This window comes from Pseudorca crassidens, chromosome 13, assembly GCF_039906515.1.
Source record: "Pseudorca crassidens isolate mPseCra1 chromosome 13, mPseCra1.hap1, whole genome shotgun sequence".
In the NCBI taxonomy this organism is placed as follows: domain Eukaryota; kingdom Metazoa; phylum Chordata; class Mammalia; order Artiodactyla; family Delphinidae; genus Pseudorca; species Pseudorca crassidens.
The window spans coordinates 60,401,791-60,415,694 of NC_090308.1; the positions used below are offsets into that span (position 1 = coordinate 60,401,791).

General features: G+C 36.1%; 1 protein-coding gene across 3 annotated transcripts in view; it reads right to left on the reverse strand.

Moving 5' to 3' along the window:
- UFL1 (UFM1 specific ligase 1) overlaps positions 1-13,904 on the reverse strand; it is a 51,928-nt gene that overhangs the window by 17,124 nt on the left and 20,900 nt on the right. For all 3 annotated transcript variants that reach the window (XM_067702544.1, XM_067702546.1, XM_067702545.1), the window contains 3 exons: positions 3,691-3,749; positions 1,494-1,640; positions 31-206 (listed from right to left, as the gene is read on the reverse strand). In XM_067702544.1, the coding sequence (XP_067558645.1) occupies positions 31-206; positions 1,494-1,640; positions 3,691-3,749 (382 nt within the window). The remainder of the gene's footprint in view (positions 1-30; positions 207-1,493; positions 1,641-3,690; positions 3,750-13,904) is intronic.

The window sequence follows — 13,904 nt, forward strand, 5'->3', positions numbered from 1 at the left end:
GAAAATTAAGAAGAAAAAGATAAAACATACTGCAATATCAACCCATGTTCCAGAGCTGATGGCTTCCTCTACTGATGCTTCCACCTGATCCACAAGTTCTTGACCAACACAAGCTGCTTTCAAAAATAAGAGTTGTGTAGTCTTATATCTTTTCTTTATGTAGCTCACAGCATCTGGGATTCCAAGTCTGGACAAAGCATCAAATTCTAGAAATACATCATGAGGTTGGAATAGAATCATCATTCACACCTTTTAGAAACCTCAGAAAAAGTTAAGTTCTACCAAAATCTATTCTTTGTGAATGCACTGTATAATAATAGAGTTTTTTAAGAATAAAACATAGAAGTGTACCATAGCCTATTCCCTGGTTATGTTACCTTCCCAAATTTTTATTACTAAACATATTTGTAGAAAAATTGGTTCAAGTACTTCATTAATTCAGCTTTATCTCTCTCCAATTGAGGGGTCAAAGGGAAACATGAGGACTAAAGAGCAATAAAAGTAGAAATGAGGATAACGGAATGTAATGATTTAAGTAGAGAAACAAAAACTGGAATTTTGATTATAGTTAACTAAAGGAATGGAACTTATTTTTCAAATGTTTCATTAGACAACTGAGGACAAAGCAATCTCTAGTCTAATTTACACTAGTAAAAGATTTAGCATATAAAACAAAAGTAAAAAATTTAAGACTTAAATTTGCAGCCATTAAAGTTATTAAGAGATATCTACCATGCACCCTCTGTCCTCAAATAATAATATTTAAGGAAATTAATTACAACAAAATTCTAATCCAAGTCCTTGGCTGAAGAAACTGAGAAGGCACATTGTAGAAAGTCAAGAAAACATAAGCCAAGCCAGTATTCATTCTAGCACACATTTAAACTGAACACTAATGACTTATTTATAGGTAACTGATCCCTTACATAGTTTGACTTGGGTTATGAAATTGATCAAACTGAGTTTTATATATAAATGCTACTTGTTTTAATGATTAAATTCAATTAGTCTACTTTATCCAAATGATGGAACCTCAGAAACAAAATTTAGAATAACTTCTATGTTTCTGAAGTACTGGATAACTAATAAAAATGAACACTGTAAAACTGACAGCAATAAAATATTTCTAAGATTATGTAACTAAAAAACCAGGCAACTTCATAAGTTACAAGATATAATAAATATAATTACTTTTTATGAATTAAAAAGAACCTGAAGTATCACATATAGTATCACATTACTAGAAGGCTGGTAACAATCAATACCGACTTCTGGCCTTTCTACATTACAACTGTTCAATAACTATGGAATTAAACTCAGTTAACATGACCCACAAAAACCTACAGTGTGATGACTACTTTTATACTCAAAAAGAACCATTATAGTCTGCTGGCCAACAGTAAAGTACATGTGTACTCCCAGGGCTAGTACAATCTTTCTAAGAAGGTGTTTAATATTAGAAATGAGTTTTAGTTAAAAAGAAAAAAAGTTACCCAGATAGCCATTCTGCCTGAGAAAAGAATCCACCCAAGTATTTTGTGTTCTGGAGTAAATGTCAGGGACAAACACTGCTTTATCTTGTCTCCCACCAACCACAGTGCCTCGTAAGCGTCCACTATTAACAAGTTCCTCAAGAACAGCTTAAAAGAAAAGCAAACAAACAGAAAAAAATCAGAGCAGGTAAAAATCTCAAAAAGTAAAACACTAAAATTTCACAATTTAGTTATTCTTACCCTTTAAAAAAGCAATTTAAAATTTAAATTTCATACTAAATAAAGACATTATATTTTAGACAAAACTTTCCTGCCATTTATGAGAATTCTCAGGTCATAAATTCAGGAAATTTTGGTAACTAGCTAAAGATGCTGAACTGTAATACAAACTAATTAATATTAATGTTGAATTTTTTAGTCTAATTTTGGGAAAAAATGCCAATATTTATCTCATGATTAAAAGTAGACAATTAAACACTCTGAGAATAGATAATACACAATCACTAGTGTTACCAAGTTCAATTTCCTCATATTTAGAAAAATCAAGACACCTGGATCCTATTAGAATCAACAGTGTGAAATAAAGCCATGAAAATCTGTATAAATTAATTACTTTTCCACTGTTTAAATTGAAGGAACACATTTTAATCCTACCCATAACAGAAATATAATGCCATGGTTAAGAGGATGGATATGGACCCAGATAGCCTAAGTCCAAACCTCAACTCTGCCACCTACTAGTGCCTGCCATTAACACCAAATTTATGATTTTTATTTAAACCATAACATTCGACTACACACTTTGTTGTTTTAAATATCAAAATCCCCTAAAAAGAGACAAAGCAGATAGGAGTTATTCCTAAGTGAACCAACAAGAACAGTCAAAAGATGTCTGGCACAAAGAATGATTCAGGAAAGTTAGCTTTTAACAGAAATAAAAATTAGTTTACATATGAATTTCAGAATTCCAATGCTGAGTAAATTAGAGTACATCAGAAAGGTCTAGATTTCACAATTGACTGCAGCACATAATTTTAAATTTTGTGTGATTGTACAACACAAACCCAAGCTAAATTCAGACAAAGTTATCAATTTATCAGTTATTACTTGAAGAACTTTACATTATAATGAAATTTCACCAACTCCGATTATGGAAATTCAGAAATACGTCACATTTTAATTTTAAATTTGTCTTTAAAAATTTAAATTGAACTCCATATTCTGAAAAATATAGTGAACAAAAATTAATTTTTGGTTCTGTATTTAAATTTCTTTTCCATTATTCATTTTAATTTTATATTTGCACAGATACCTGAGTTGAAAGATTGTCGCTGCTTTTAAAAATTACTCCAGCCAAGCTTTAAAAAAAACCTTCGAAATCTCATAAGAGTTTCACAAAAACACAAAATAGTCAATGGACCAAAATTATTTTGAAGATATTACTGTACTGTTTGAATGCTAAGAATTTATTTTTAATGTCTATGAGCCTTTTGTAAAAATTTTTTTAGCCAAACACTACTTTCATAAGAAAAGGTAGTAAAAATCTGTAAGAAACAAAGTAAAAATTATTCTTAATCCCAAAATTTTAAATCTCTATATGCATATGCATAACAGAGTATTTTATACACACACAATTTTTTTTTATTCCACTCCCCTTGAGGTACCCAACACTAAATGTTTGGTGGGTATAACAAGACACGTATATGAAAATTGGTATAGAGAAACTTCCCAACCAGAAATATATATTTTTTAATAAACTTATTTATTTTTGGTTGTGTCGGGTCTTCGTTGCTGCACGCGGGGTTTCTCTAGTTGCCACGAGTGGGGGCTGTTCTTCATTGTGGTGTGCAGGCTTCTTTCTCATTGCAGTGGCTTCTCTTGTTGCAGAGCACAGGCCCTAGGCACGTGGGCTCAGTAGTTGTGGCTTGCAGGCTCTAGAGCACAAGCTCAGTAGTTTTAGCGCACGGGGCTCAGTTGCTCTGTGGCACGTGGGATCTTCCCAGACCAGGGATCGAACCCGTGTCCCCTGCATTGGCAGGCAGATTCTCAACCACTGTACCACCAGGAAGCCCCCTAGAAATATTTTAGTTACATAAGTTTTAAGATTAAAAGAGGCAAAAACATTAAAATTAGTTAAGTTTTACATTTAGTCTATTCAACAGCTAATTAAGCGATATATACTTTAAAGCAAACTCACAGTAAAGAAGCTGCTCCTGAAATCCGTATTTTGAAATCAAAGAATTCACTGCTGTAGGCCTTTACGGAAAGGAAAAAAAATTTTAAAAACATTTTACTCATCATAGAGTTACACATACTTATGAATTAAAAAAAAACTAGGATGATTAGTTTATGAAAAACAAATTAATTTAGAAGAAAAAAATGAGGCAAAAATTGCACCACACATCAAGATGGCGGGATAGAAGGACGTGGAGCTCACCTCCTCCCATAAATGTATCAAAAATACATCTACATGTGGAATAATTTTCACAGAATACCTACTGAATGTTGGCAGATCTCATACAACCAAAGTTGCAAGAAAGATCACCATTTAACTGGATAGGAAAAAAAAAAAAAAAAGGAATTGGGACAGGATCTACGTCCCTGGGAGGTACCTGTGAAAGAGGGAAGGTTCCCTCAAACTGGGAACTCCCTTCACTGACTGGAACATCAGCCAGGCCAGCAAGACAGCTTCAGAGGCTCAGAGGAGAATGCAGCAACCAGCCTGCCACAGGCAGAACAGAGGCTGGCACAGACGGTCCTGACCACCTTGCTGTACTCCCCAGCCAGATGCATGTCTGCTAGTGGGCATGGAGGCTAGGTGCTGAAACTTGGGCTTCAGGGGACAGACCTGGGGAGAGGACTGGGATTCGCTGTGCAGAGACAGCCTGAAGGGGGTGGAGTATGCTTTGGGCTGCAACAGGAGGTGTACACAGGACTGAGCCTGGGTCTGCCATAGAAGCCCCACTGTTAATGGGGTGACCCTCAAGCAAAGGGAGGGGCAAGGCCCCATCAGAGCAGCCTCAATCTCTGCGTGCTCACAGCAGGTGTGGCTCTGCCTCTATGATCTCTGGGAGCATGCAAGCCCGGGAGTGCTACCCACACTTGGAGGTGGGGCTGAAATCTGAGCTGTGTCCCAGCAGCTGATCAATCTGCGGATTTATGCTGCTGCTGGTGGCTCTGTAAGCTTAGCACCTGTGGGACATCCAAGCAGATTACTGGCGATCCTGTGGCTGGGGCAAGTCTGGCATTAGCAGCTGCAAGCTTTGTGGGCATGCATACGTGGAGGTGGAGCTGGGGTCTGCGCTGATTCTGTAGCTCCCAGGGCAGGTCCAGGTGTGCGACCATGACAGTTCAGATGCCTGACTTCAGTGGATCTGCGCTGCTGGTTTTGTGAGCACAGCGCCCGAGGGTCACACAGGTCGACTGCCTGCATTCCCATGATTGAGGAGGGGCCGGGGCAGTGCCAACAAGAGCATACTTTGTGAGACTGCACGAGTGACAGGCAACACCACAGATGCCCTCCCGGCAAACAGCTCCTGGGGAGGAACAGGCAGTGGCTTTTCTCCCAGCGGGAGCACTCCAGTCTTGCCTATCTCACACTGCAGTAGCTTAGAAATGTATCTGGGGGCTTCTACTCCAACAACTGGTGAGCAGACCCTGTCCCCAACAGGGCTGTGACAACCACAGAGCAAAAAGGATGCCCTGCTCAATATCCATTGCAGGCTCTGGTCACCACAACACCAGTCACACCCCCATCAATGGGATAATGGCCAGCACATACTGAGAAAAGACATGGCAGGGCCCCACACTAAAAACAGCTCTCACACCAAAAATATTAGATTCATGCAGGGTACACGGGGATGCTCCGACATAAAAACAGCCCTCCAAGACCACAGTTTCTCCTAAACTCTTACAGTAAGAGAAATATAAGTAAAATGAAGCAGAGGAGCCAAATGCAATGAAAGATCAAGAGAACTCCCCTGAAAGAACAAAAAATGAAACACCTCTCCAGTCTACTAGACCCTGAGTTCAAAAAGGAGGTAATAAAACTACTGAAGGAATTAAGAAAGGCTATCAATAGAAATGCAGATCACTGTAACAAGGAACTAGTTACTAACTATAAAGAGAAACCAAGAAAAATTAGAAAACTCATTTGCTGAGATGAAAGCTGAGCTAAAGGCAATAAACAGCAAACTGAATGATGCAGATGAATAAATGATGAGGAAGAAAGAATAATGGAAATTGCCCAATAAGAAAAGCAGACAGAAAGACAAATGAAAAAAAATGAAAGCAATATATAAGACCTATGGGATAATATAAAGTGTGCCAATCTACACATCATAGGGATCCCAGAAGAAGAAAGAGAAAAGGGGATCAAAAATGTACTGGAAGAAATTATGGCTGAAAACTTCCAAACCTAAGGAAGGAAACAGATATCCAGGTATGGGAAGCAGAGAAGGTCCCAAAAGGATGAACCCAAACAAACCCACAACAGGACATATTATAATTAAAATGACAAAAGTTAAAAGATAAAGAGAGGTTTCTAGGCAGCAAGAGAAAACAAAAGAATTAGTTACAAAGGGAACCTACTTAAGCCTATCAGTTGATTTCTCTACAAAAACGTTTCAGGCCAGAAGGGAGTGACAAGATATATTCAATGTCCTGAAAGGGAAAAACCTACAACTTAGGAAACTCTACCTAGCAAGATTATCATTTAGGAGAGAGAAAGAATGTCTCCGACAAGCAAAAACTGAAAGAATACAGCAACACTAAATCTATCCTAAAAGAAATATTGAAAGGTCTTCTCTCAATAGAAAAGAAGCAAGAATCTGTAGGAAAGAAAAAGAATATCACAACTGGAAAGTAAATCACTTAAATAAGCCAGTACACAGATTTTAAAAAAATTATTGTGAAAGCGATATTAACTACAATGAACAGCAAAAGGATAAACATGAAGGTGCAAAAGAGGACATCGAAATCAAAAAATATGGGGGAGAAAAGTAAGAAAATACAGATTTTTTTTTTTTTTTTTAGAATGTGTTTGAGCCTATATGACTACCAGTTTGTAGCAAGTAGATACAGGAATGGGTTAACATACTTGAAAAACAGCGTAATCACAAATCAAAAACATACAATAGATTCACAAAAAACAAAAAGAAGAGAACAAAAGCATAATACAAAAGAAAACCATCAAACCGCAATAGGAAAGACAAAAAGAAAAAGAAGGGAACAAATAAATACAAAATCAACTGGAAAACAAGGTTTAAAATGGCAACAAATACATAATTACCTTAATACAATAATTACCTTAAATGTCAATAGACTAAATGCTCCAATCAAAAGTCAAAGAGTGGCAGATTGGATAAAAAAACAAGAGCCTACAACATGCTGTCTACAAAAGACCCACTTTAGGGCAAGTGACACACATAGATTGAAAGTGAAGGGATAGAAAAAGATGTATCATGCAAATGGAAGTGACAAGAAGGCGGGGGTAGCAATACTCATATCAGAGAAAACAGACTTTGAAACAAAGACCATAAAAAAAGATAAACAAGGGCACTGAATAATGATAAAAGGATCAATACAAGGAGAAGATATTATACTCTTTAACATATATGCACCCAATATAGGAGCATCTGAATACATAAAACAAATACTAATAGTAGGAGACTTTAACACCAGACTCACATCAATGGATAGATCTTCCAGACAGAAAATCAATAATGCAACAGAGATCCTAAACGACACATTAGAATAGACTTAATTGATATTTTCAGGGCATTACATCCAATAAAACCAGAATACACATTGTTTTCAAGTGCACATGGAACATTCTCTAGGACTGACCACATACAAGGACACAAAACACACCTCAACAAATTGAAGAGGATAGAAATTATTTCAAGTATCTTTTCTGACCACAACAGCATGAAACTAGAAATCAACCACAGAAAGAAAAACAAGAAAAAAAACGATTACATGGAGACTAAACAACTGCTACTAAAAAAACAATGGGTCAAGATGAAATCAAAGAGGAAATTTAAAAATACCTTGAGACAACTGACAATGAAAACACAACCATACAAAATCTATGGCATGCAGCAAAGCAGTCCTTAGAGGGAAGTTCACAGCAATACAGGCCTTCCTCAAAAAATAAGAAAAATCTCAAATAAACAACCTAACCTACCACTTAAAAGAATTAAAAGAAAAAAACAAAACCTAAAGTCAGAAAAAGAAAGGAAATAATGAAGATCAGAGAGGGAATAAATAAAAGAGATTTAAAAAAATAGAAACTAACAACCCAATCAAAAAGCAGGTAGAAGATCTAAACAGATACTTCTCCAAAGACATACAGATGGCCAATACAGATAAAAAAACGCTCAACAATGCCAATTATTAGAAAAATGCAAATCAAAATTACCATGAGGTATCACCTGACACCAGTCAGAATGACCATCATCAAAAACGTCTACCAACAATGCTGAAGAGGGTATGGAGAAAAAGGAACCCTTACACTGTTGGTGAGAATGTAAATCTGTACAGGCACTATGGAGAACAATATGGAGGTTCCTTAAAAAAACTAAAACTAGAGCTACCATATGATCCTGTAATCCCACTCCTGGGCATATAACTGGACAAAACTATAATTCAAAAAGATACATGCATCCCAATGTTCATTGCAGCACTATTTACAATACACAAGACATGGAAGCCACCTAAATGTCCATTGATAGATGAATGGATAAAGAAGATGTGACAGATATACATACACACCCACACACACGCAATGGGATATTACTCAGCCATAAGAAAAATGAAATAATGCCATTTGCAGCAACATGGATGGAACTAGAGATTATCATACTAAGTGAAATAAGCCAAAAAAGACAAATATCATACGATATTGCTTATATGTTGAATCTAAAAAAAAAAATGATACAAATAAACTTATTTACAAAACAGAAATAGACCCACAGGCATAGAAAACAAACTTATAGTCACCAAAGGGGAAAGGTAGGAGGGAGGGATAAATGAGGAACTTGGAATTAACATATACATACTACTATACATAAAATATCAATAGATAAACAACAAGGACGTACTGTATACCAGAGGGAACTATACTCAATATTTTGTAATAATCTATAAGGGAAAAGAATCTGAAAAAGAATATATATACACACACATATACTATACATACATGTAACTGAATCACTTTGCTGTACACCTGAAACACACCACTGTAAATCTATACTGCAATTAAAAAAAAAAAGAAATCAATAAAATCAAGAGCTGGTTCTTTCAAAGGGTAAACAAAACCTACAGACCTCTGGCCAGGCTCACCAAGAAGAAAAGAGAGAACTAAATAAAATAAGAAATGAAAGAGGAGAAATAACAACTGATACCACAGAAATACAAAAACCATAAGAGAATACTATGAACAATTATATGCCATCAAATTGGACAACCCAGAAGAAATGGACAAGTTTCTAGAAACATACAGTCCTCCAAAACGGAATTAAGAAACAAATTAATTTGAACAGAATGATCACTAGAAGTGAAACAGAATCTGTAATAAAAAAAACTCCCTGCAAACAGAAGTCCAGGACGGGATGGCTACACTGGGGAATTAATTCTACCAACCATACAAAGAACTTATACCAATCCTTTTCAAACTCTTCCAAAAGACTGAAGAGAAGGGAACACTCCCAAAGACATTCTATGAAGTCACCATCATCCTGATACCAAAACCAAACAAAAATACCACCAAAAAAGAAAATTACCAGTATCTCTGACAAATGTAGATGCAGAAAATCTCAACAAAACATTAGCAAACCGAATCCGATAACACATAAAAAAGATCATACACCACGACCAATTGGGATTCATCCCAAGTTCACAAGGATAGTTCAACATAGCAAATCAATGGGATACACCACATAAACAAAAGAACAGACAAAAACCACATGATCATCTCGATAGCTGCAGAAAAAGCATTTGACAAAATTCAACATCCACTCATGATAACAACTCTTACCAAAGTGGGTACAGAGGGAACATATCTCAACATAATAAAAGCTATTTATGACAAACCCACAGCCAACATAATACTCAACGGTGAAAAGCTGAACGCATTCCCGCTGAAATTTACTACAAGGATGCCCACTGTCACCACTTCTGTTCAACACAGTATCAGAAGTCCTAGCCACAGCAATCAGACAATAAAAAGCAATAAAAGGTACACAAATTGGAAGGGAAGAGGTAAAATTATCATTATAAGCAGATGACATAATACCATATACAGAAAATCCTAAGGACGCCACACAAAAACTAGAACTGATAAATGAATTCAGCAAGGTAGCAGGATACAAGATTATCATACAGAAATCTGTTGCATTTCTTTATACTAACAATGAAATATCAGAAAGGCAAAGTAAAAAAAAATTCCCTTTAAAAACTGCATCAAAAAAAGATATACTTAGGAATAAACCTCATCAAGGAGGTGAGAGACTTATATGCTAAGAACTACAAAACATTAACAAAGGAAACTGAAGATGATTCAAAGAAATGGAAAGATATCTCATGCTTTTGGATTGGAAGAATTAATATTGTTAAAATACTAATACTACCCAAAGCAATCTACAGATTTAATGGAATCCCTATCAAATTACCCATGACATTTTCCACAGAACTAGAACAAATAATCCTAAAATTTATATGGAACTATAAAAGACCCAGAATTGCCAAAGCGATCCTGAGGAAAAAGAACAAAGCAGGAGGCATAACCCTCCTTGACTTCAGACAATACTACAAAGCTACAGTAATCAAAACAGCATGGTATTGGCATAAAAACAGACACATGGATCAATGCAACAGAAAAGACAGCCCAGGAAATTCCCTGGTGGTCCAGTGGTTAGGACTCTGTGCTTTCACTGACAAGGGCACAGGTTCAATCCTCGGTCAGGGAACTAAGATCCCGCAAGCCACACGGCCAAAAACAACAATAACAGAAGACAAACAGAGCCCAGAAATAAACCCACACACCCCTATGGTCAATTAATCTTCGACAAAGGAGGCAAGAATATACAATGGGGAAAAGACAGTCTCTTCAGCAAGTGGGCTGGGAAAGCTGGGCAGCCACATGTAAATCAATGAAGGTAGAACACTCCCTCATACCATACACAAAAATAAACTCAAAAATGGCTTAAAGACTTAAATATAAGACATGGTACCATAAAACACCTAGAAGAGAACATTGGCAAAACATTATCTGACATAAATTGTAGCAATGTTTTCTTAGATCAGCCTCCCAAGGTAACAGAAATAAAAGCAAAAATAACCAAATGGGACCAAATCAAACTGATAAGCTTTGGCACAGCAAAGGAAACCATAAACAAAATGAAAAGACAACCTACGTACTGGGAGAAAATGTCTGCAAGCAATGTGACCGACAAGGAGTTATTTCCAAAATATATAGTTTATATAGCTCAATTTAAAAAAAAAAAACAAAAAACACCAAACAACCCAATCAAAAATGGACAGAAGACCTAAACAGACATTTCTCCAAAGACGACATAAAGATGGCCAATAGGCACACGAAAAGATGGTCAACATCACTAATTATTAGAGAAATGCAAATCAAAACTACAATGAGGTATCACCTCACATGGGTCAGAATAGCCATCATCAAAAAGTCTACAAATAATAAATGCTGGAAAGGGTGTGGAGAAAAGGGAACCCTCCTACACTGTTGGTGGGAATGTAAACTGGTGCAGCCACTGTGGAAAACAGTATGGAGGTTCCTTAAAAAACTAAAAATAGAGCTACCTTTTGATCCAGCAATCTCACTCCTGGGCATATATCCAGAAAAGACAAAAACTCTAATTTTAAAAGATACACACACCCCAATGTTCATAGCAGCACTATTAATAATAGCCAAGATGTGAAAGCAATCTAAGTGTCCATCAACAGATGAATGGATAAAGATGTGATATATATATATATACACACACACACAATAGAATATTACTCAGCCATAAAAAAGAGTCAAATGTTGCCATTTGCAGCAACATGGATGGACCTAGAGATTATCATACAAAGTGAAGTCAGAGAAAGACAAATGCCATACGACATCGCTTACATATGGAATCTAAACTATGATACAAATGATCTTATTTACAAAACAGAAAGACTCAGACATAGAAAACTTATGGTTATCAAAGGGGAAAAGGGGTGGGGGAGGGATAAATCAGAAGTTTGGGATTAGCAGATACAAACTACTATATATAAAATAGATAAACAAGAAGGTCCTACTGTATAGTACAGGGAACTATATTCAGTATCCTGTAATAAAGTATAATGGAAAAGAACATGAAGAAAAATATATATACACATATATAACTGAATTGCTTGCTGAACACCAGAAATCAACACAACACTGTAAATCAACTAAAAAAAAAAAAAAAAACTGCACCAAATTTTACATCCTTAAGCAGAATTATGCTATTGAAATACCAGGTAACTGATCTGTCTTCCCATTCTGTGATCAATTTGCTTTCCCACCAAAATTTCACCTCAAATTTGGTGACTCTTGACTATCTGTCTTGCCCTTTATTGTATGTTAATTTCTTGTTCATTCTATTTTTTCTGTCTGTGAGGCTCCCCTCACCTGGGAAGTCAGTGAATGTTATATGATTCCATTTCTGAAGAAAAATGAGATCACGAACATACTGAAAGGAAACTGAATGCTGTATTCCAGTTAGGGTGTATGACTGGGAGAAATCCACTTTAATTTCTCTTTTGCTTATCAGTCTTTTCTATAATGATTATACATTTCTTTGTTTGTTTGTTTTGTTTTTGCGGTACGCAGGCCTCTCACTGTTGTGGCCTCTCCTGTTGCGGAGCACAGGCTCTGGACACGCAGGCTCAGTGGCCATGGCTCATGGGCCCAGCCGCTCCACGGCATGTGGGATCTTCCTGGACCAGGGCACGAACCCATGTCCCCTGCATTGGCAGGTGGACTCTCAACCACTGTGCCACCAGGGAAGCCCCATTTCTTTTTTTTTTGAACAGCTTTAATGAGATATACAAAATTTACATATAAATCTAACCAATTCTAAGTATACAATTCAACAATCTCAATAAATTAATAGAACTGAGCAACCAACACCACAATCCAGTTTTAGAAGCTTTCCATCACCCAAAAAGTTCCTTCCCAGATATTTGCAGTTAATTCCTGTTGCCACCTGTAGACCTAGGGAACCACTGATCTGCTTTCTGCCTCTACAAATGTGCTTTTCTAGAGATTTCTTATAAATGGAATCAGTATGTGGTCTCTTGTGTCCAGCTTCTTTTACTTAGCATGTCTTTGAGGTTCATGCATAATAAAGCACAGATCAGTATTCACTCCTTTTTGTTGCTGAATAGCATACTGGTGTATGGATATACCATATTTTGTTGTTTGTATCCATTTGTCAGTTGATGGACACCTGGATTATTTCCAGTTTGGGGCTATTATGAATAATGCTGCTATGAAGATTTGTTTCATGCCTTTGTGCAGAGATATGTTTTCATTTCTTTTGGATAGATCCCTGTGAATGCTTTTCTTTTATAATAATTACAATTTATTTTAAGTAAAGGAAACTATTGAAGAAAAAGGTCTAGACTTTTTTCTGACTCCAATTTTTTCATCCCTATTCATTTTAAGCCAATTATACCAGTTCTCTGGTTTAGGTTTAGTCTGTGTTTTTATTCTTACACATATAACTAAAAGACTTTTAAGTTATTCTAACTACTTGATTCTCTCTTGTTGATTATTTGAAATGTTATAAATTTTCCCTATGACAAACCTGGGAGAGCAGAAACAGTTGTCTAAATATGAATTAATACTTAAAACCGCTGTGTTTGGGGATTTTTGACTAAACTATTATTTTTACCGAATTCCTATATAGATCAATTTGGTTTGTATTAAATTATTTTACCTAAAATTTTCAGTTGAATTATCTAGAACCGCCCCCCCACCCCAGACCAATTAGGTCCAATTACGTGAAGTTTGCTCTCCTGTTTATCTTATTACAACCTTCTCATGTTTTTTGTTTTCTGTTCCTTTCTACCTGAACACATTCCTACAAAAATGCAGAGGGCATCTTGAAGAACTTTATCTTAAAACTGCTGGGTGCATAACTTACTGTGGGTGTTCAATAAAAGTTTAATTGGATTGCACAAAATTTCTAGCTTTTTTTGTACAATGAAACTTAGCTGCTGAATTATTTCAATCTGGAATACAATGTAGCTTAGTATTCTTCTCACTAACTACTTCCTGCTCTTCTTTCTGGCTACCTATAGTAACAATAAACATAAACCCTTTTCAATAAGAGATGCAGGTCTTCTCTCTGAAGTTAGACCAGAAAA